Below are 21799 nucleotides of genomic sequence, written 5' to 3'. Positions count from 1 at the left end.
TTAGGTGGATACTACAGCCTTATTCTACTGCGAATCAGTAATGTGCAAGCATTATTGTGTTTCAGTTTGTAGGGCACCGTAGCTATTGAAATTACTGGATTACTGAGACTTCTTATGTCTCAAATTGACGAGCGCCATTCCGATGCCACTCCGAACTTTCGGTTGAATCAAGATTTCTAAGCGCACTATTGTGATTACAATGGAGTGCCACTCAGGTGTATCACTTACCTACCGGTGAACCTCTTACATGTTATGCCACTTTTCTCATAAAAAAATATGTAATAATATACAAACGGCGCCTCGATGTCTAGTCGCTGAAATTTTCAACGGGTTGTCGCAAAAACTTGCAAAAAGAAGTTGATAATTAAAAATTCAAAAAACTATTTCTTTAGCCTCGGTTACATAATATGCACAATAAATTGTGTTTTGAAAAAACTATTAAATGAATAAACACAGGCTGTTTACGATAAAATTTGATATTTTTTTTATTTGAAACATTTTTACAAAAAAAATTGATTTATTAGGGACCTTTAGCTAAAGAGGTCAGGTTTACCAGCAACAAAAATAGATAATTACGTATATTAATGCATAGATATATGTGCAAATTTATAATTTAATAATAGCTATTTCCACGGAATTGGAAGCATCTGGAATCAGAAAATAAATTTCAAGGTGTCCCAATTTTGATGCTATTAAAGACAGACTTTCCGTCAGAAGAGTGTGCCAAGAAGAATTAACAATAACATAGTAACCGTTAAATCATTCAGGGGTTATCTATTTTAAAACTGAAAGCCACGTGGAAGAATTTAAAAGGTTTTATAAACAAAAGAACGCTGATAAATGACCTCTGTCGAGGTGAGGCATAGACTACGTCCATCTGACAGTAAAGAAGAATGACATCCACATTGATAATACTCTTATTTAATGCTACTTCAGTATAAATGCGATAACTGTTTGAAAGCTGGGTGATTGATTCATTGATTAGTAAACTAAAAGTAATAAAAATTGTTTGTTATTTGTGGACTTATTTTTAACTTGGCTATCAAATGTATGATAATGAAAATATTATCAATGTTCACATTCGCCATTATTTCGCAATAGTCAACCAGAGTTTTCCAGAACCACGGGGTTCATTTTTACTTTGATAATTTCAGATTCAATTCCTTGATAAAAGATTTCTTAATATTTTAATTAAGTCACGTGACGACTTTCCTTTTGGACATAATATAGCAAGATGTAGAGACAATAGATGGATCTCAGAGGCAACTGTGTGGGAAAGGCTAATAGGCGAATAAAAAAAAGGAGAAAAGGACGTCTTAGGACAAGGTGGAAAGAAGACATAAAAGCGACAGCAGGAAACTTATGGAAAAAGATAGCAATGGACAGAGAGGCCTGGAACAAGCTGGAGGAGCAAGCTATACCCAAGAAGAGGTTCCAATCATTGATGAGGAAGACAGGACATAACAACGGTTATTAATACTAATAAAATTATATTTTTTTCATTTTTAATTATGTAAAATGTAGATAATATATAATTACTATGTAAATAGTTGTAACAATATTATTAAGTAATATATATTATAATAGACATAATCATAGATGATAACTGTAATATTAATATAGAATAAAATTTTAATAGTACATTGGAAATAAATAGGTTTTACTAATTATTATTACTTTTAGATTGGAAGCAGGAAAACTAATAATACAGCTAGTTCTATTCGACGGCATTTCACAATAACTCAAATTTTAACATACCCATAATGACGAAAGAGATTCAATTGGATCATAGCGTTAATCGAAAAAAGGTTATTCAAAAAGAATGTCATGTTTTTGATATAAATGTTACTCTAGAATTCACAGTTAAATAAAAATAGTTTACGTCTGAAATACTCGGAAATCCATATCGGCAATTTCATACCTATCGCTTTAGATTTATTTGTGAATTGATTACGAAAACCTTGATTTTCAGCTGTATAAAAACAATAATATAAACAATAATTATGATAAGATTAGGATTTTTACCGATTAAATTGCCCTAAGTCAATCGTATTGTGACGTGGAGATAAAACTATATGCCTCCATCGGCATCTAGAGCTTCATACCAATCTACAATTTGGGCTCCAAATATAATGACTACTTGATTATATAAAGCCTAATTCTTTTTGATCTCTTCTTTTTTATTTTAACAAATTTTTGGTTCTGGGGTAGCCATTTGATTGTGTGGTGTGATGATGATTGAACCCCGCAAGGAATACTGCATCTAGTAAATAGTAGCATGAATATTTTTGTGGTGCTAAATGTTTATCCAATTAATTCCGTTAAGGCAGCCAATATTACGGTCTGTGATATAGCTATACAAGGGCTATTTTCTGCAAATCAATGTCGTCTTTGTGTAGAAACCACCTGGCCACAGGTCAAAAAGTACTTGATTATTTTTGACCAGTGGCCCAGAGTTGGTCAACTTTACATACAATCTTTGAATTTCTTAATAGTTGTATGTAGGTTTCATTATGAGTCCTAACATTTGCGCCACCTATGTGTTTTGCCTTCCAGGTGACTACTTCAATAGTAATCACGTGAAATTTCTAGCATGACGATAATAAGTGAGTCTCTCAGAAATGCGAAGAGCGGTGATACGATAAGATATGCAGTTTTTTTTTGTGGTTACGCACAACCTTGAGTCTTGGGGGTTTTAACTAATCAAAGTTAATTTTCCCCTATTTCGCGAAATTCATAACAGAGTATCGTTAGAAGATACAAGTTTTTTGCGTCCTGGTCAACTGTTTTCTGGGAGAACTCTGCACGGCCGGTGTTAAGAATCTTACGAATTGTCGTCGCTGTAACAATGAATGTTGAAGACATTAAAACATCACTGATAGGTATACATTATACATATTTTTGAGGATTGGAAGGGAACACCATTCACGGGTCTGAGAATTGCACCCTGTGAGGAAGTGGATCAACCACTTGCAAAAACTCTTAGGTGTCCCATAGAGTGGAAGTTTCGAGAGAAGCGCCTTGTGCCTTACTCCATCAAAGACCTTCACTTTGTCCACCACAAGAAGATTTTCTTTATATTGTTCACCCAGGTTCATTCAAAGTCATTAAATAAGTTTTAAACAGTGGAACACGAAAGGGACCCGGGAAATGTCTATCACAGTAAGTTGAGCATAGACGATAGAGCAAAAATTTTCGCAAGTTGACTGAAGTCGCGTTCTTTTTAAATTGCCGTCTATTTTTTTCTTGAAACGCACGGTCTAGTAAAAAAAGAAGGACTCCGCGCCGTGATATTAGTATGCTAGTGTGTGTGCGGTTACGGGGTATACCAGTTACACAATTTTTTCCCCCTTAAATAATCATATATCCACAAATACTTATATAGTATTGTTTTTTTACACGTTTTCACAACGCACGACAGCATTTTTAAAATATTTAATTGAGAGGCAAACTGATCTATCACAGACGATGACAATTCTCATAATGGCCGCCTATCGGCCTGTAGTAGTGTAAGTGTGTGCGTGGGGCTATGTATTTACACGTTAATCGGCTTGTTTTGGTGGGACACTGTTATGTATGATGACACGGAGTCCTTATTTTTTTACTAGTCCGTGTTGAAAACGTTTATCTTTAGGTCATTGGAAAAAGTTTCTGTCCAGCCAAGTCTGAAAATATTTGTGTTATTATTGCGTTTTGTTTAGCTCACTTCATAGAAGTGTAAAACAATCGAGGTCAATTAATTACGTTATTAGAAAAACCGTAGTCTATCAGAACTTTATGCAAATCTGCAGTGTTTAGATCCTCACAAGGCCGTTAGTGTTACTGACTTTTACTAAGTATACTAGTTGATTCTAGAAGGTCTAAAAATGGTTACAGACTAATTGTACTTATTTCTGCTATGGTTTTATTGAAATTCAAATATTTTTATTCAAAATAGGATATAAAATCACTATTGAAAGTCAAAAACTACCATTCATTCCGAAAGGTATGCCTCAGACCTGAGAAGAACTGGCGCAACAAACTCAGCGGGTTTTTTTATTTTATAGAAAAATATGGTTACAATGTAAAATCGTACACTAAAAACTATTATTTAATAGTCTGTGGGCGGTCGCTCTATTTCCAATCAGTGGTATCATTAAGAAAGTCATTTATGTTATAGTAACCTTTACCACACAACCGTTTTTTAACAATTCTTTTGACTTTCGTAACACGTCATTTGTTTTGAACATTATATGATATCTTGTTGTAAAAGCATATACAACGCCCCACAAAAGACTTACTAACTTGACTTTGCCCAGTAGTAGGCATTAGAAGTTTGTTTGTTCCTGGTGTTATAATTATGTGCCTATGTACATACATAACATTATCAAGAATATATTGAGAGGCAACAGTCATGATTTAAAATTTTGCTCTCATTTCGATTCATATTGGTTTCGATGCTTATAAGTTCTTTGGTTTGGACAAGGACAGCACTATATAACAGAATATAGAATATATAGAACATTGTCACAAGATGTAAATTACAAGTTCATACAAAAATGTTATACAAAAGAATATTACATTATTTAACCTATCTTGCATATACCATTTACATAACTTCTACGTACTATTTTATTTACAAAAAAAAACTGTAGCATATCATCTAGCAACTCTAAAATAAGTCGAAATCGCTATGAGATATATACAGAACTTATCAGGTATGTGAACTACTACTCTACTCTAGGAAAAAATGGAATTTAACGATAATCTATGGAGCATTAGCTCCATATTTTTTAGTACTAATTATAGTGTAGGACTTTGCCACTGAGAATTACAATTAAGTAGGAAATATCTGCAATTTCTCTTCTTACTTGCAAGGGCAATAATTATCGCTTGTAAATGCAACCATAATATGATTCATATGGAAGATCTTACGAATATCTCCTGTAACCAGCCGCGAAATATAAATATTGAAACGGGGGTTCCGAATTTTCAAGATGCGGTTTTCAAATGCATAGAATAAAATTTTTAATGTTTTTATATTTAGTCTCATTCAGAATTATGGATTCACAAGACTTAGTAGAGTTTTATTTGACTTTCTATGCTGTTTTATTAAACAATCCTTTTAGGATATATCTGTTTTTATGCAAGATTCTTACAAAGAGAATCTTTTTTTACTAAATGCATCAAAAAAGGTTCATTAACGCTAAGTTATTCAAATTAAGCAGTAAGTGATGCACTTACCGGTACTTGTCACATTAACGTGCGCTGTAGGCCTATTGGTGTCACTTACTTATAAGTATAAAAAACGTGGCCAAGTGCGATTCGGGATCGCCCGTGACTGGTTCCATAGCAGCAAGTAACAGACTAAAGTTTTTGTAGATCATTGTAAATTTGATCCATGTTCTAATAATAGTGTATTTTTTTGATGAATGAAATGAAATGATATTAGAAACCTCCATATCATTTTTGAAGACCTATCTATATATCCATACATAGATCCAAGCCAAGTTCGAGTTTTATCAAACTCAGCTAAGTTTCACGTAAGTACTTAAGTAAAGTCTGAGCAAATTTTAAGTACCTACGCTCTATAGATCTCAGCCTTAGATATGGAAACAAGAAATATTACAATATTAGTACCTATGTCGTAAACCTAATCATATCCTACTCTAGACATAATATTCAAGTCATAATAGTCAACTAAAATATACCTACTTCCTCTTGTCATGTATTTTAATTGTTTTCATTGCATGTTATTAGCCCGTGATTCGACACATATAGTTTGCGTACGCATTAGAGTAACTAAATAATTATTCAACAATAAATGATCCAACTAAAAGCTGATTAACCTAACTGCCAATGCGACGCGAGTTATTTTTAGAAGAGATCATGTCATGTCGACTGTCCGCTGTTTATTTAATGATTTCTGTATTAGATAATTTGAAACTATGTTAAGAATTACGTTTTATTTTTAATGGTTAATTATGTATCCAAATTTAATGGTACTTACACTTCCGAGACGGTGTTAACATTTTTAATACAACCATTCTGTTTTTCAGTCAGAAGTATTACACATTAAAGGTATGTACGCGCTTGTCACATCATTTTGACAGGTGTCGTTCGATGACACTGACACTTGATTGTAGCCGGGCACACGCGGAACACAGTACACAGGATTTTAGTCCAGGACAATAAAGTTTATTGTTTTAAATATTGCTTTTGGGAGGCAAGAACGCGATGGTTCGTGGCATCGCGGCCAATGAACGGCAAAACTCGCGTCAAGGTCATCTAATAAGAAACCGGTGGAGCGCGACAACGATAGAGGGCAGCACTCGACAGCCGAGCATACGAGTAGCGACCGCGCTGCCCGTATGGCAACTAAACAGAACAAAACTGAGCTGGCGTGATGCGCAGATAAGCGGTAAAATGTATAAATAAAAATGCTTCGTTGTGAATATGAATGAATACGTAGACACTATACGTTATATTATATGAGATAAGCAAATTATATTGAGAAATAATATTAGACTATATTTATATAGTCTAATATTATTTCTTTACTTTAACTTTTTGACTTTAGTCGAAACTTATAATATTGCCGATGTAATGTAGGTACTAATCCACCTAATAACTAATTCATAATGTTGAAATACCTAGCAAATAGTTAAGTTTTTACTTAGACCAATGTAAGTAGGTACCTACTCTCATGCGTACTATTCCTGTCTTACCAGTTAAGGTAAGTGGCACGTTTACTAATTAGAAATTATACATAGGTAGGTGCCTTCTAAAATTAATTACTGAAGTAAGAAGAAGTAAGATTTTTTAAGGCGTGCCTTGTACTTTATTTTGTAGGACTCGAGACTAAGACTGAGATGTATAGAGCGTACTTACTTAGACTTTACTCAGACTTTACTGATGTAAAACTTAGCTGTCAAATGACATCCAAAATTAGATATCCCAATGCAAAAGCTACATCTCGTTTTAAGACACTCAGCTAGTTTTACTTGAGTAAAGTCTTAAGTTCCCTCTAAAGAAAATATATTATTGCGCCTAAGTCGCTGTATGGCACTAACATAGCTTGATCAGTCAGATTAAAATATTATACCAGAGTAAATTAAACACGATTATATTAAAGCTTAATACATTATTTTATAAATATAAATAAAATAGAATTTGCTAAGCGCAAAACCCGAGAACGGCTCGACCAATTCGCAAATTATTATTTTTAATGGAAATTCCTTAAGGTAGAAGAAATTAGAAAATTAGAAATTCCTTACTTTGAAGTGTTTTAGTAAAAAAATAAAATTAAATTAAAAAGTGCGTGGAAAATAGTAAAAACAACACAGTTCTTTTCTGATGAAAACAAGCAGTCAAACAGTAAATTGTGTAATATAGTTTATTATCCATATAAATAAAACTTACTATTGAATATTCAACGTAATGAAACTCAAATTGCAACATTTCGAATAACTCTGCAATGGCAAAGGTTTAAGTGTGGGATGAATGCACGATGGCAAATAAAAACTCTTTGGAGGCATTAGACAGAACTATGAAAGATCTGTGAAACAACCAAAACAGATTTGGTCGAGCGATGATTTTATTTGCAGAATATTTCCGTAAAATATTACCAGCGATTCCACGGTCAACGCCAGATGAAGTTAATGTATGTTTAAGGCGACACTAAATGCCAGCGACCTTGAGCGATTTGAGTTCACGGCTTCCGGCCGCCATCTATGTAACAAAGCCAATATTTTCAAAATTCTTGGGTGGAAAACAGTTTATATGCTTACAATCCTCGTTATTCATTACTAATCTGAATAAATATACTTACACAAAAAAGTACAAGCTATATGAATAACTTTTCTGAGAGTTGTACTAAAAAAATGCGTCATGCCATGCCAATAAACTTGTTTAACTGCAAGGAGAAGTGGTAGTTCAAAAAGGCTCTGGAGTGTTAACTATAACCAACAGCAAGCATTAGCAACCTACAAATAAGACTTAAGGATATGTGTAAAAGGATTAAGTAGTGTTCATAACTCGAAATGCTATATTTTCACCAAAAAACTTGTCCAAAAACACCTTGAATGGGTGTTTTCTGCTTACTCTTCGCCTTAAAGACCTCTATTTTGTAGAAATACGTCAAGATACCAACTAAAAGCAATAATAAGCGTGTCGAATTGCAAAATGATCGTTCTGGAAATATATTTTCTAAACAACTCATTGACCTTGGTAATAGGATTTTGCCATTAAAAATCCCAGTTGATGATTCATATGGCTGCGTTTCATTTTCTGTAGATTTTCATCTGTTTACTGAAACAATAACCGAGCTTAATCAAAAGGTTATTCGAAACGTTAAATCTCTAAGTTAAAATGATCATTATTAAAAGGTGCTACATTAGCTACCAAAAACACGGAAATAAATTTCAAAATTTAAAATGTAATTGCCGGTGAATTAAAGACATAAATCAGTTGATTGCGCAGCTATTCAAGATGATGTCGTGAACCATCCTACAGAATTTTTAAACTCATTGGATTTGCCAGTGTTGCCACTGCATAATGTTGCCAATTAAAAGTAGGATCTGTAGTCACAATGTTGATGTTATCGAAGGTTTTCAACCAGTGTGTGTTGCCAGTGATGACTTACGGTACGCAGACGTGGTCGCATATATATATGGGCCTTATGAGAAAGCTCATGGTCGCTCAGAGGAAAATGGTGAGGGCTACGCTCGGAGTTTCCCTGTGAGATTGAAATAGGAATGAGGAGAGCCGTAGGAGAACCAAAGTCACTGACATAGCCCAAGTGGAAATCCTTGAGGGAGCCCTTTGTCCAGCAGTGGACGTCTTCTGGCTGATGATGAGCCATAATGTTACGAAACCCACCGTATCATTGTAAAGGCACACAGCTATCATTGAAAGATTTACTTAACAAAGTAATCGAAGCAACAATTATAAAAGGAAAATATAAGGGAAAAGAAGTGTTGATACCCCGCATCTCAATGATAGTGACTGATGATGATAATCCAGCGCGGCTTCCTTTTGCAATTACCATAAATAAATCACAGGGTCAGTTTTTAAGTATTTGCGGTGTTAATCTTGAAAACCCCACGCTTCTCTCATGGCCGGTATGTTGCCTGGTTCCCGCGTTGGGAACCTGCCAACTTTATTTGTTTACGCGCCATGTAACCAAAGAAAAAATGTTATGTACCATAAAGCAGTAGAATGAGTATCATCAAGTTTATAAAGTATTGCAGTCTATGAAATATAAAACTTATTTTTGTATGTTATCGTCATTTATTGTTGAGATATAAACAATGCGAACATTAGGAAATATTAATCATTATTAAATTTTAACTATTAACTATTGACAGAACGTATTCTGTTCGGGCAGCTAGTTAGATAGTATATATTTATTGTAAATGAACTTCAGAATAAAGTCAAAAATTAGGTGTGTATTTCGTATCACTTTTGTCGTATTTTCTTAAGCACATATTGATTTTTTCCATAAGATCACAGCGTAAGAACCAGTTTGCAAATGAGTTCCCATTTAAAATATCTTTACAATATTACATATTTTAATATGTACTATAATTTATATATACAATAGTACACATTTATATAAGTTCTATTGTAAATATAAATCATATTTACAAATAGTACCTACATATTATTTTCTATGATCTTACAACTTCGTATATATTTTACACGGGTATAAATTATTTTAGGACTAGAATACTTGGAACTATTACAGATAATTAGCCTAATGTTAGTACCAATAAAGTATTTGGTTTATTTATACTTAATCAAAGAGTAAACAGTAAGTTCTCCTTTGGTGTGTCCAAAAGGCGTTATAAATGTATTAGATGTTGCCTGTGCGAGAACAGTACATGGAAAGAACAGGTTTATAATTCGGGCATGTAGCTGTTATAATAGAGCATACAGTCATATTGACATATTTCATGAAAAGTTAAATGTTTTCAGATCATTGGTTTGTGATAATTTAAATGATTACTGATTTTTTTTTACCCCATTCTTATAATTTTTTTCTGAATACTTAACTCATTTATAACTAATTCATTATAGTATTGTATAATAGGCGTGTATAATATTGTGTAACTTATACAGCTTGTATTTAGTTGTTAATTTATATTACTTTTGTTTTGTGGTTTTTATCTTACCGTTGCTTACCTTTTAACTAAAAGTGTCGTATAAATTTTTGAAACTTCACTGGTGAAAGTGTAAGATTTAAGATTTGTTAATATTTAAGTATCATAATACTGTTTGTTTCCTATACATGAATAAATAAATAAAAATAAAATAAATATACTTAAATGCTAAACGTAGCTGGGCACTTACTTACATTGTTATTACTTCATGAGAATGTTAAACAGATGAACAGGTCAAATATGTCAGACAGTAAATATAGTAATGTAAACAATGGTGATAACTTTAGACATCGGGACTTGAAAATAATTGTTGACATTCGATTAGTTCAGACTATATTTATACTTTTTATACAAAAATTGGCAAAATTAGGGGTTTGTTAGTTAGTTAATTTATTTATTTATTCATAAATTACGTTACATTATCACATGGACGTCGTAACGCATAGGCAGGGGTCAGATGGTCAATTAATATCGTGATCCTTGAGATCTCGTCAATATTTTGTTGATGTTTAAACGCGGCAGAAGTGAGTATTGAGCGTATTGGCATAAAATCTAGATTTTTGTGATCCACCAATATCTGTCAATATAAATTATTGACTTTTTGTGCACTTCGCATATGTTTGACGACGAAATATTGAGCGGGGTTTCACCGTGTTCCATAGAAGAGTCTATTAACATTATTCAACTGTTTGAAACCCTACCGGAGTTGTGGAATGTCAGAAATGCCCACTAGAAAATCGAATATAACTAGGAATCACTCAAAAAAAAATCAAATTCAATTTAAATTTCTATATTTGATAGTAAAATATATACAAAATTACTTTTAATCTAGTTATTATAGCAATTCACAATTAAGCCTTATATATGTAGGTATCAGAAAACATATTTCTACAACCGTATGTACGTGTTGAGGGATAAAACTTTATTATGCTTAAAACTAATACATAAGGTTTGTGGGGGAAAATCCAGGAAACTGGGAAAATCTGGATATTTGCTATCACTTATCCTAACTGAAGACTAATGACTAGAACTTAAAACTAAGGTAAATAAATACATTTCACCCTGTGCTGCCCCGGGGCGTAAAAAGAATAAGGTAGTCCCAGGTCCAAGGGTGTCGTAAGAGGCGACTACGGGCTTTTTGAAAGTGGGAGAGTCACGCTGCTGTCTTATGACGTCAGCACAATCGGGCCAGACTCGTCCGGGTTGCTTACCACACTCGCACAGAATACCGGCGTGAAGTAGCGGCCTAGTGCCGCTATGTTTCGCATAGGTTAGTGTCGAGGACCGGAGGCCATTCCCCCCAACAAAATATGAGAGCGGTATTTAAAGAGAAATTACCCCAGGAGGGTACCGGCTCTTGTAGAGCCGGAGAATCCCTCCCCGAGTATTCGCGCTCGGGCTGCCCCTCGTATTCTGGGGAGGGCACAGTACCGCGTATGTCACAGGACCAACAGGGCAGCAACACCACGGCACCCCGCTCCACGCTTAATGTGGACTTTTGTAACATCCGGGGAATTCACTCCAACTTAAACGCCGTCCACCACCACCTTGAGACGGCGCAGCCGGCCTTGAGTTTCCTTACGGAGACGCAGATATCTCGACCTAGCGATACGTCATATTTAACGTACCCCGGGTACAAAATTGAGCATAATTTCATGCCTCATGCCGGGGTATGTGTGTACGTTAGGGAGGATATCTGCTGTCGCCGTCACGGCAATTTTGAGGGTAGGGGCCTGTCTACTCTCTGGCTCCGCGTAGATTTAGAGGACCGCGTCCGCATCTATGCGTGTGTCTACAAGTCCCATAGTGGTAACGCAGAAACGGATCACCTCATGGGCTGCGTTCAAGCGGCATTTGATGACGTGCTTGCTCAGATCCCCTCCGCTGAAATCGTAGTCTTGGGTGATTTCAACGGGCACAATGCCGAATGGCATGGATCACGTACCACAGACTACGCAGGGCGATCTGTGCATAATTTTGCATTGGCGTTATGGTCTGTCCCAATTGGGACAGACCATAACGATTGGTTGATTGATCAACCAATTGGTTGAGTCGCCGACGTGGCTCCCGGATGTGGATAGCCACATGACGTCCTTATTAGATCTTCTGCTGACTACACATCCCGATGGTTACCAGGTCTCTGTCGACGCCCCTCTCGGAACATCCGACCATTGCCTTGTCAGGAGTGTAGTGCCTATCCGACGCCACCGTCGCAGACCACCAGCGAACCGCCGCGTTTGGCACTATAAGTCAGCAGATTGGGATAGGATGCGTTCCTTTTTTGCATCCTACCCTTGGGGCAGGGTTTGTTTCCCCTCGGATGTTCCTAGTGCCTGCGCCGTTGCAGTAGCCGATGTGATACTGCAGGGCATGGATATTTTTATACCAAGCTCTGTAGTACCGATCGGTGGCAGATCACAGCCCTGGTTCGATGCGTCAGTTAAAGCAGCATCTGACTGCAAAAAACAGGCGTATCGAACTTGGGTTGCGGCGCTGGGCTCAAAGGATCCGAACTGCAAAGTTCTGAAGAGGAAATATAACCGTGCCTCCAGATTTTTTAAGCGGCAAATCGCCCGTGCGAAATCGAAGCACGTCGTCAAAATTGGCGAGCAGCTTTCCAGTTACCCGACCGGAACACGCAAGTTCTGGTCATTGTCGAAAGCTGCTCTTGGTAACTTCAACCAGCCGTCCATGCCGCCGTTGCACATGAGGAATGGCACCCTGGCCCATACGGCAAAAGAGAAAGCCGATCTCCTGTGCACTCTTTTTGCCTCCAACTCGACTCTTGACGACAACGGAAAACACCGCCGACCATCCCGCGGTGTCAGAGCTCCATGCCTGAAGTACAGTTCCGACAGAAAACTGTTAGGCGAGCTCTGTTTTCGTTGGACGTCAGGAAGTCGAGCGGGCCGGATGGCATTTCTCCAATCGTGCTTCGAACGTGTGCCCCTGAGTTGACGCCGGTGCTAACGCGTTTATTCCGGCACTCTTATTCAAAAGGCGTAGTCCCTGATTCATGGAAGTCAGCCCTTGTCCATCCGATCTTAAAAAAAGGAGACAGTTCGGATCCGGCAAACTACAGGCCTATTGCTATTACCTCCCTACTCTCCAAAATCATGGAGAGCATAATTAACCGCCAGCTCTTGGTATACCTTGAGGGTCACCAGTTGATCAACGACCGACAGTGCGGGTTTCGCCATGGACGGTCGGCAGGTGATCTTCTGGTATACCTAACACATAGATGGGCGGCGGCTATTGAAAGCAACGGGGAAGGCCTGGCAGTTGGTCTGGATATAGCGAAGGCCTTTGATCGTGTATGGCACAAGGCGCTCCTCGCAAAACTTCCATCATTTGGGCTTCCCGAGAGCTTATGCAAGTGGACCTCCAGCTTCCTCACTGGGCGCAGCATACAGGTCGTTATCGACGGTTATTGCTCGAATCCCAAGCCCGTGAACGCTGGAGTGCCCCAAGGCTGTGTGCTATCTCCCACGCTGTTTCTTCTGCATATCAATGATATGTTGGACACCGCCAACATGCATTGCTATGCAGACGACAGCACTGGTGATGCCGTATACACGGGCCATGCAGGTCTCTCTCGGGAAAACGTCGACCAGTGCCGGGAGAAACTTGTGTCTTCTATCGAGTCCTCTCTCGAGAAGGTCGCGGAATGGGGTAAGTTGAACCTTGTCCAATTTAACCCCCAGAAGACTCAAGTTTGCGCGTTTACCACTTAAAAAACCCCATTTGCCGTATCACCGCTCTTCGAGAACACTTCCCTTAAAGCCTCGCCTAGTATCGGAATACTGGGTCTCGAAATCTCGAGCAATTGCCAATTCCGTGGCCATCTGGAGGGCAAAGCCAAACTGGCTTCAAAGAAACTGGTCGTCATAAATAGAGCACGGCAATACTTCAAGCCGGCCCACATTCTAGCGCTCTACAAAGCGCAGGTCCGGCCTCACATGGAGTATTGCTGTCATCTCTGGTCTGGCGCACCCCAGTATCAGCTCGATCCATTTGACCGCGTGCAACGTAGAGCAGCTCGAATTGTCGGGGACCCAGTACTATGTGAACGGCTGGATCACTTGGCGTTGCGTAGAGACATCGCTTCATTGTGTGTCTTCTTCCGCATTTATCACGGGGAGTGTTCCGAAGAGCTGTTCAACCTGATTCCTGTCGCCGAATTTCACCTTCGCACGACACGCCACAAGTTACGATATCATCCCCACCATCTGGATGTGTGGCGGTCCTCCACAGTGCGGTTTTCAAGGAGCTTTCTTCCTCGTACCACGAAGCTGTGGAATGAGCTTCCTTGTGCGGTGTTTCCGGGACGATACGACATGGGTACCTTCAAGAAAAGCGCGTACACCTTCCTTAAAGGCCGGCAACGCTCTTGTGATTCCTCTGGTGTTGCAGGAGAGTGTGGGCGGCGGTGATCACTGAACACCAGGTGACCCGTACGCTCGTTTGTACTCTATTCCATTAAAAAACATAAAACATGTATAATATATAAATATAGTTGGATCTCGGATAAGGAAAGGAGGGAGAGGAAAAAAGAAATCACTCGATCGTCTTTTGTCTATTTTTAAAGAAGCGGCCAAGTGCCGGTCTCAGTCAGTCAGTCAGTTATGTTATTATTTTGTCAAAATTCTAATTGAAATATTACATTAAGATGAAATAAGCAATAAGTGTGGTTTTGAGGTGTACATATTGCAAGTATATTTTATTTTATTTATTTGAAGAAAAAAACAGAACAATTATCTAAAATCTAGGTACATATAAGTGGCTTGTAATTTATTATGCTAAAACATATCACCAGGCATGTATGGGAGGCTCCTTTGCACAGGATGCCGGCTAGCTTATGGGTACAACAACGACGCCTATTTCTGCCGTGAAGCAGTAATGTGTAAGCATTACTGTGCTTCGGTCTGAAGGGCGCCCTAGCTAGTGAAATTACATAAAATTCAAAATCATTAAATTATCTTATGTCTCAAGGTGCCGAGCGCAGTTGTAGTGCCGCACAAAATTTTTGGGGTTTTTCAAGAATCCTGAGCGGCACTGCATTGTAATGGGCAGGGCGTATCAATTATCATCAAATGAACATCCTGCTCGTCTCGTCCCTTATTTTCATAAAAAAAAAAAAACAATTATTCCTTAGAAATTTCTCACTAAGATTTAAAGTTTCTAATGTGATAAGGTTTAATTAACTAACGATTACCTAAAACTTACCTACTAACGAAAAAGAATATTAAAAAAACAACTAATATAGTGCGGTGTTGAAGTGAGTTTTTACATGATTTTCAAATTTACTCGTGCGTTGATTAACAAATATTCTAACCTACTTTATAAATATTTACATTTTCTACATACTATTTACCTCATAGTATAAACATACTCACACACTATCGATTGTAGATTTTTTTTTAATGAAAATAAGAGACGGGCCGGACGTTTAGCTGATGGTAATTGATAAGCCCTGCCGTGCATATTACATGCAGTACCGCTCAGGTTTCTTGAAAAACCCAAAAATGTTGAGCGGCACTACAATTGCGCCCGTCACCTTGAGACATAAGATGTTAAGTCACAATTTATGTCCAATAATGTTATTTGATGTTGCATTTTGCAAAGCTTAGAAAATTTTTTACAACTAGAGACTATCTGTCTCTTGCTGTTAGACAACCGATAAAAACAGGCCAGGAATATATTAGTTTATTGTGCTTGACAAGCTACGTCTTACACTCGCGATATGTATGGCACTTCGTGTTAGAGCATTGCTCAAAATAGAGGTTTGTTCTAAACTCAGCTATTTTCGACGTTTTCACAGCTGTCATAGTCTATCTAAACGTATAATTAATCTAAGTTGCAAACCTATAATTATAACTCAAAAACGGTTACCTTTTGCAAAATGCATATCACTATCACTTCCTTCACGTCGAATTAGCAATGAATTAGTTAATGAATTATTTGAAGATGTTTTTTACTCCTTACAATTTTTTCATATTTTATTTACATTGAATAGGATTGATTACAGGATGGTACAGTACAAATGTTTATAGTATATATTTCAGCTTTATACAAAGCATGCAAATATCAGTTATTAAACATGGATGTAACAATTTAAGAATTCACCCACATTATAATATACAGATGTCAATATAATTTTTAAGAGTTAATCTAAATTTATTTTTGGGTAACTTTTGTACACCATCAGGTAATGTAAAGCAGAAGAACCGATTGATCAGCGCGAGCTCGTAGCGCGAGTTCATCTCTGACTTATTGGTAGAGAAATCCTTAATATAAATCCGTCTCCCACGAATGTCCAAGAGCTTAAAAATTTTTCCTCGAGGAGTGAGAAAATCTTCCACAAAAGCCATCGATGAAGTGATTAGCAGAAGCAGGTATATCAATTTTCCAAAGTGGTTATGAGGGCTCAAAAACCTGTTTTTATTTCTACCAAAACTTAAAAAAATAGCACGGCATATGAAAAAAATAAGACCAACTACAACAATATTAACAATATTTATACCTTATAGAAAAAGAAATTTAATGGTACAATTGTACACTTTACTCACAATGTGTATCAGGCGTTTAATTTTCTTATTTGCACACCTCTCAGCTTGTATGCATAAATAACGTGTTTTAGACGATATTATAACAAGACCTCGATATTCGACAGATTTTAGCACAACGCGATTGATTGCATTTGTTTTACATGCGTTTCAAAAAATAGCATGACCGGAGAGCTTTTGACTGGGTTTGTTTAGATGTTTTTTGATTATTTTACAGTCAGTTTCAGAGCTGTCCCAATATACCCGATAAGTCATTCTTATCGCCTTATATTGGGACGCGTGAGTTGCAATTTCCATACAAACTTCTAACGCTGGTAAGCTATACGTCGTCCCATTGACAGACAGCGTGTACGGATAAGGTGAGTTACCGTCAATAAGTTTATTGGGACAGAAAAATCAGCGATAGTTTCGATTTGTATCTTAAGTAAAAGATAGACTAAATATTAGGAACAGCTGTTAACCAGTAGCTAACGCACACATTCACATAAACAAATAGGTCACTCATTATCGGGCTGCCAGATCATCTATACGCTATTACATTGTAACGCTATGGCTTCGACCATACTAAACACAAATAAATGGGGGTTATTCATACATTGGTACAACATTTAGTAAGGTAACAACACATCATTGCGATTACGAAATGAAAAACAAAACACTTGCCAAGATTTTATTTAAAAATAAATTATTGCAGTACAATTTGCACCAATAACAACAAAATTTTGGTTTAAAACAACTTGAAACCGTAACTTACGCATAAAGCATGACTCACTCAAACAAAAGTAGCTTTCACAATATATCTACAAGTGCGACAGATTTACTAATCGTAAGTCATCTAAATGAGTAATATTTAGCAAATCTTGCAGATGTTAAAACTAATATAGAAATCATTTGTTTTATCAACATCGTCTTTTTAAAGACTGATAAAACGGACATTGCCGTAAGTAAACTAAATACATAAATCGACATACATCTGTTGTAAGTCGATTAAGAGATTCACCCTCTTAGTCATATAAGAATACAGTTTGATAAAAAAAAACTTAATTAACACTTTTTATTATAAAGTATTGGCTTACAAGCGGTTAAGTACAAAACTTTACACATGCATCAAATAACACAGAATCACTGTCATTAAAATAATATATTAAAATGAATAAAAACAAAAAGATAATGCTTCATTCGTCCAAGCGATTGCGTAAAATGATATTGCTTCATCTATTCCGGTGATTCTTGCAAAATTTTAATAAAATACTCTTTGAAATTGGTTAAGACTCCGGATAGAAAAAAAAAAATAGTATAGGGCGTAATTAAAATACAATGATAGATAATTAGAACGAAATTTCATTGAACTGATTTGAAATAAAAAGTTCAGATATTGAAAACACGCGGTTTAACGTAAGTAAAAGTGTATTTTATTTAAATATGCGGAATTCGTGTCACGCAAAGAGTAATCAAATAAAATCAAAAGGGAAACCTATATTACACAATAAACAGGGTTTCTATATGGTTTTCTATGAGAGAGAGTGATATTTGTTTATACTTCATCTCACGAAAGTTCCAAATTGACAAACCGTTTTTAACTATAACCACCATGAAGAAGAAAATTGAGTCGTGCAACAAAATTTGACAAAAAATGACATACTTAACTTTTAAGACGCAACACACTTCTATGACGATGTAGATGCAATAAAATATAATAAACAAAATATCTGCGATTAATATGATAAGTAAATGTTCGAGGTTGGTCCTACACATATTGGTACATCTTCAAATTAGATGTTTAGATTTAATATTTATTTACCGCAAATAATATAAAATTAACAAAACAGATATTTTCAAAATATAATAAAGTATTACGAAATTAATTTCTGAATCTATCAGTGTATATAATATATTAAAGGTCTATTTTATTCAAAGCATAATTTGTAGTTGTATTGTCATTAATATTATACATTTTAATCCTGTCGTCCCCGATCGTAAATATTTCTGCAGCAATTTATATTACGAAGCAGCACTTGTTTTAGTATGCTAGCTATCAAATCCGAATTTCGAAAGGTCACATACTTCGTCGTTAAGTAACGCTTCAATGATCAAATCGATTGATAGTAAGTAACTCAAGCAGCGCTACCGTAGACATATTAATTATTGTTTTATACGCAAAGAGCAATTTTATTGCTAATTTATCCATCTAAAATAATTAGGTACTACATAAAGACAGATCATAAGAGCATAGTATAGATACAGCTTACAACTACCAAATCATATAATTGACTGTGCATGAAACTCATGTTTCTTAATTGCAATGTTACATAGAAATCATTTCCCAACGACTGCACCAAATATATTGCTATACTGAACAGTATACATTTTAATATGATAGAAATTTGGAAGGGTTGCATACTCTATTTCACGAAATGCTTTCATAAGCATGTTCAGCCTAGCACCAGAAGAAAATAGGTATGTTAGTTGATAGATAGACGGAATTTCAAAATGTCACTAATAATAATTATGTGGGTAATCGCAGAAACATACTTCATATTAATATCAACATCACTTGTATCACTAGGTACATAAATGTTACTAATAGCTCTCATTATAAATTTCACTCATTCACACACAACTGTGTCACTTATCATTAATACATAGGGTTCAAAGTTCTCTGCTACAACTAATGTTAATCAAGATGCTTATACATGTCTTCGATTTGCGGTTTGAAGTAGTTCTTTATCTCGGGTCGCTTCGCCTTCAGGGTCGGTGTCAGGAGGCCGTTTTGTACTGAGAATGGATCAGGATGCAAGTAGATGTCCTTAACCTGAAGACATTTTCAAGAAATATAATGAATGTACCTAATCATTTAGTTATGAAGATTCAGACCGGCGACCTCGCTTATGTAGATTTAGACCCGGTATCCACCAAAGTGGAGAAGAGATGTGAGCTGTGAGAGATCGAAAATTTATTACTATTATTTATTATTACAAAATTATTTACATAAATTTGAAAAAGGATTTCGCTTGAATGTGTTAGAGCAATTAGAAATAATAAAACAATAATATTTATAGTTTTTTTGAAACACGATCAAATGCTTTAGAACAATAACAAAATGGAGTAACAAGTTTAAAATAACGAACGTATCTAGCCGAAGGCACATGTTATAAAAAGAAGGCATTCGAAGTAAATCCATCGAACAGCATTATATTACAAACATTGCTTAGTAAATAAAATTAATTATTTATAATCATGTGTTGCCTTCAGTAAAGCAATACGCGAGTTAGCATTGATCGGTCTGGTCCTAGTTAGCATTAACCATTCGTCTATAACCATTACAGGACCGGCCCGAGTAACCATTTTAACCATTATTATCAATGTATAGTAGAGATGAAGTACGCGAGTAACCATTGATCGGTCCGGTCCTAGTTACCATTAACCATTTGTCTATAACCATTACAGGAATGGTCCGAGTAACAATTTTAACCAATGAATAGTAGAAATTCGCGTACTCACAAGTAGAACCATTAATTATAGTTATTCAGCAAGTGTTTTAGTTTAGTAACTTAAGTAAATAAATACTTTTACCATAAAACCAATATACATATATCTACCCCTAAGTGCTCCCCTTTTCAGAATGTTACTTATGATTATAAAAAAATAATAAAAATTAAGCTCTTGAAATTGTCTATGTAAAAATCGTTAAGCAGACCAAAATATTTGCACAGATTTGATGAATATTTTAGGTTCCTTTTTTTATATTTAGCAAGATCGCTATTACAATGCAAGATTGAATCAATGTAATGCTTGACTGGGTTCAACTAAATGCCAATAAAGGCTGAATTAGTTTATAGGTAAACCTAATGTATAACCCCTTAAAAATAAGTTCAATATGCATTCTCGACATGTTTCTGTACCTGTTCAAATGTCTTCAATCCTTCACGTTTCCCCCACTGTTGTATATCATCCATTATCATCTTCTTCACTTGCTCATTTTCACACAGGGCCGAGAATGTACCCTTGATGCCATTTTCTAGGGCCCAGCACTTCACGACGTCAACATCTGGTACTATTACCGCGACCACGCAAGACTGGAATGAAATCATCGCAATTCTCATCAATCACAAAATATTAATTTACATTTAATTATAATATTATTATTATGGTTTTTTGTATGGTAATATGGGACGGGACGAGTATGGCGGTCAGCTGATGGTAATTGATACGCCTTGTCCATTACAATGCACTGCCGCTCAGGATTACCGAAAAATCCAAATATTCTGAGTAGCACTACAATTGTGCTCGTTTCCTTTAGTATGTCTCAAGGGATGTTAAGTCTCATTTGCCCAGTAATTCCACTAGTTACGGCGCCTTTCGGATCGAAACACAATAATGCTTTCGCAAATTGCTGCTTCACAGAAGAAATAAGCACCGTTATTACTGCTTCACCGCAGAAATAAGCACTGTTATTACTGCTTCATAGCAGAAATAAGCACCGTTATTACTGCTTCACAGCAGAAATAAGCACCGTTATTACTGCTTCATGGCAGAAATAAGCACCGTTATTACTGCTTCATAGCAGAAATAAGCACCGTCGATGTACCCATAATCTAGCCGGCATCCTGTGCAAAGGAGCCTCCCACTGGTAAAGCTTGTATGATTAAAGCTAACATTCTGAATGCTTCTAGATGTTATGTCTTATCGCAAACATACAATATATCTTATAGATGAAACGCAGAGTAAGAATGGACAAGCCGAGGATAACAGACAAGTGCAACAATAAAAAGAAAATCGCGGAAGAAAAAAATATAATTATCAGTATTAACAGAGCAATACTATTTAACTAGAAGTATTCTCTTCTCCAGTTCCACAAATCATTATATTTCAATGTCAATTTTTATACAACTTTACGGACCGCTACTTTTTTATGAGAGAGGACAAACGAGTCTACCCACGGCTGATCTGATGTTTTTTTTTTTTTTTTTTTATGGAATAGGAGGACAAACGAGCGTACGGGTCACCTGGTGTTAAGTGATCACCGCCGCCCACATTCTCTTGCAACACCAGAGGAATCACAAGAGCGTTGCCGGCCTTTAAGGAAGGTGT

At 36.2% G+C, this 21799-nt stretch overlaps 2 protein-coding genes across 4 annotated transcripts in view; both read right to left on the bottom strand.

Moving 5' to 3' along the window:
• Positions 1-6347, bottom strand: part of LOC126965933 (cGMP-dependent protein kinase, isozyme 2 forms cD4/T1/T3A/T3B) — a 200210-nt gene extending 193863 nt beyond the window's left edge. The window contains exon 1 of the mRNA XM_050809730.1: positions 5990-6347. The gene's annotated coding sequence lies outside the window, so the exon portion shown is untranslated. The remainder of the gene's footprint in view (positions 1-5989) is intronic.
• An 11017-nt stretch (positions 6348-17364) lies between these two features.
• The window catches only part of LOC126965944 (long-chain-fatty-acid--CoA ligase 5), a 100360-nt gene continuing 95925 nt past the window's right edge, over positions 17365-21799 (bottom strand). For all 3 annotated transcript variants that reach the window (XM_050809759.1, XM_050809758.1, XM_050809760.1), the window contains 2 exons: positions 20611-20784; positions 17365-19520 (listed from right to left, as the gene is read on the bottom strand). In XM_050809759.1, coding sequence (XP_050665716.1) covers positions 19383-19520; positions 20611-20784 — 312 coding nt within the window. In that variant the 3' untranslated portion in view covers positions 17365-19382. The remainder of the gene's footprint in view (positions 19521-20610; positions 20785-21799) is intronic.

The sequence above is a fragment of the Leptidea sinapis genome, chromosome 9, assembly GCF_905404315.1.
Source record: "Leptidea sinapis chromosome 9, ilLepSina1.1, whole genome shotgun sequence".
NCBI lineage: Eukaryota > Metazoa > Arthropoda > Insecta > Lepidoptera > Pieridae > Leptidea > Leptidea sinapis.
This window is presented reverse-complemented; position numbering and strand designations above follow the sequence as displayed.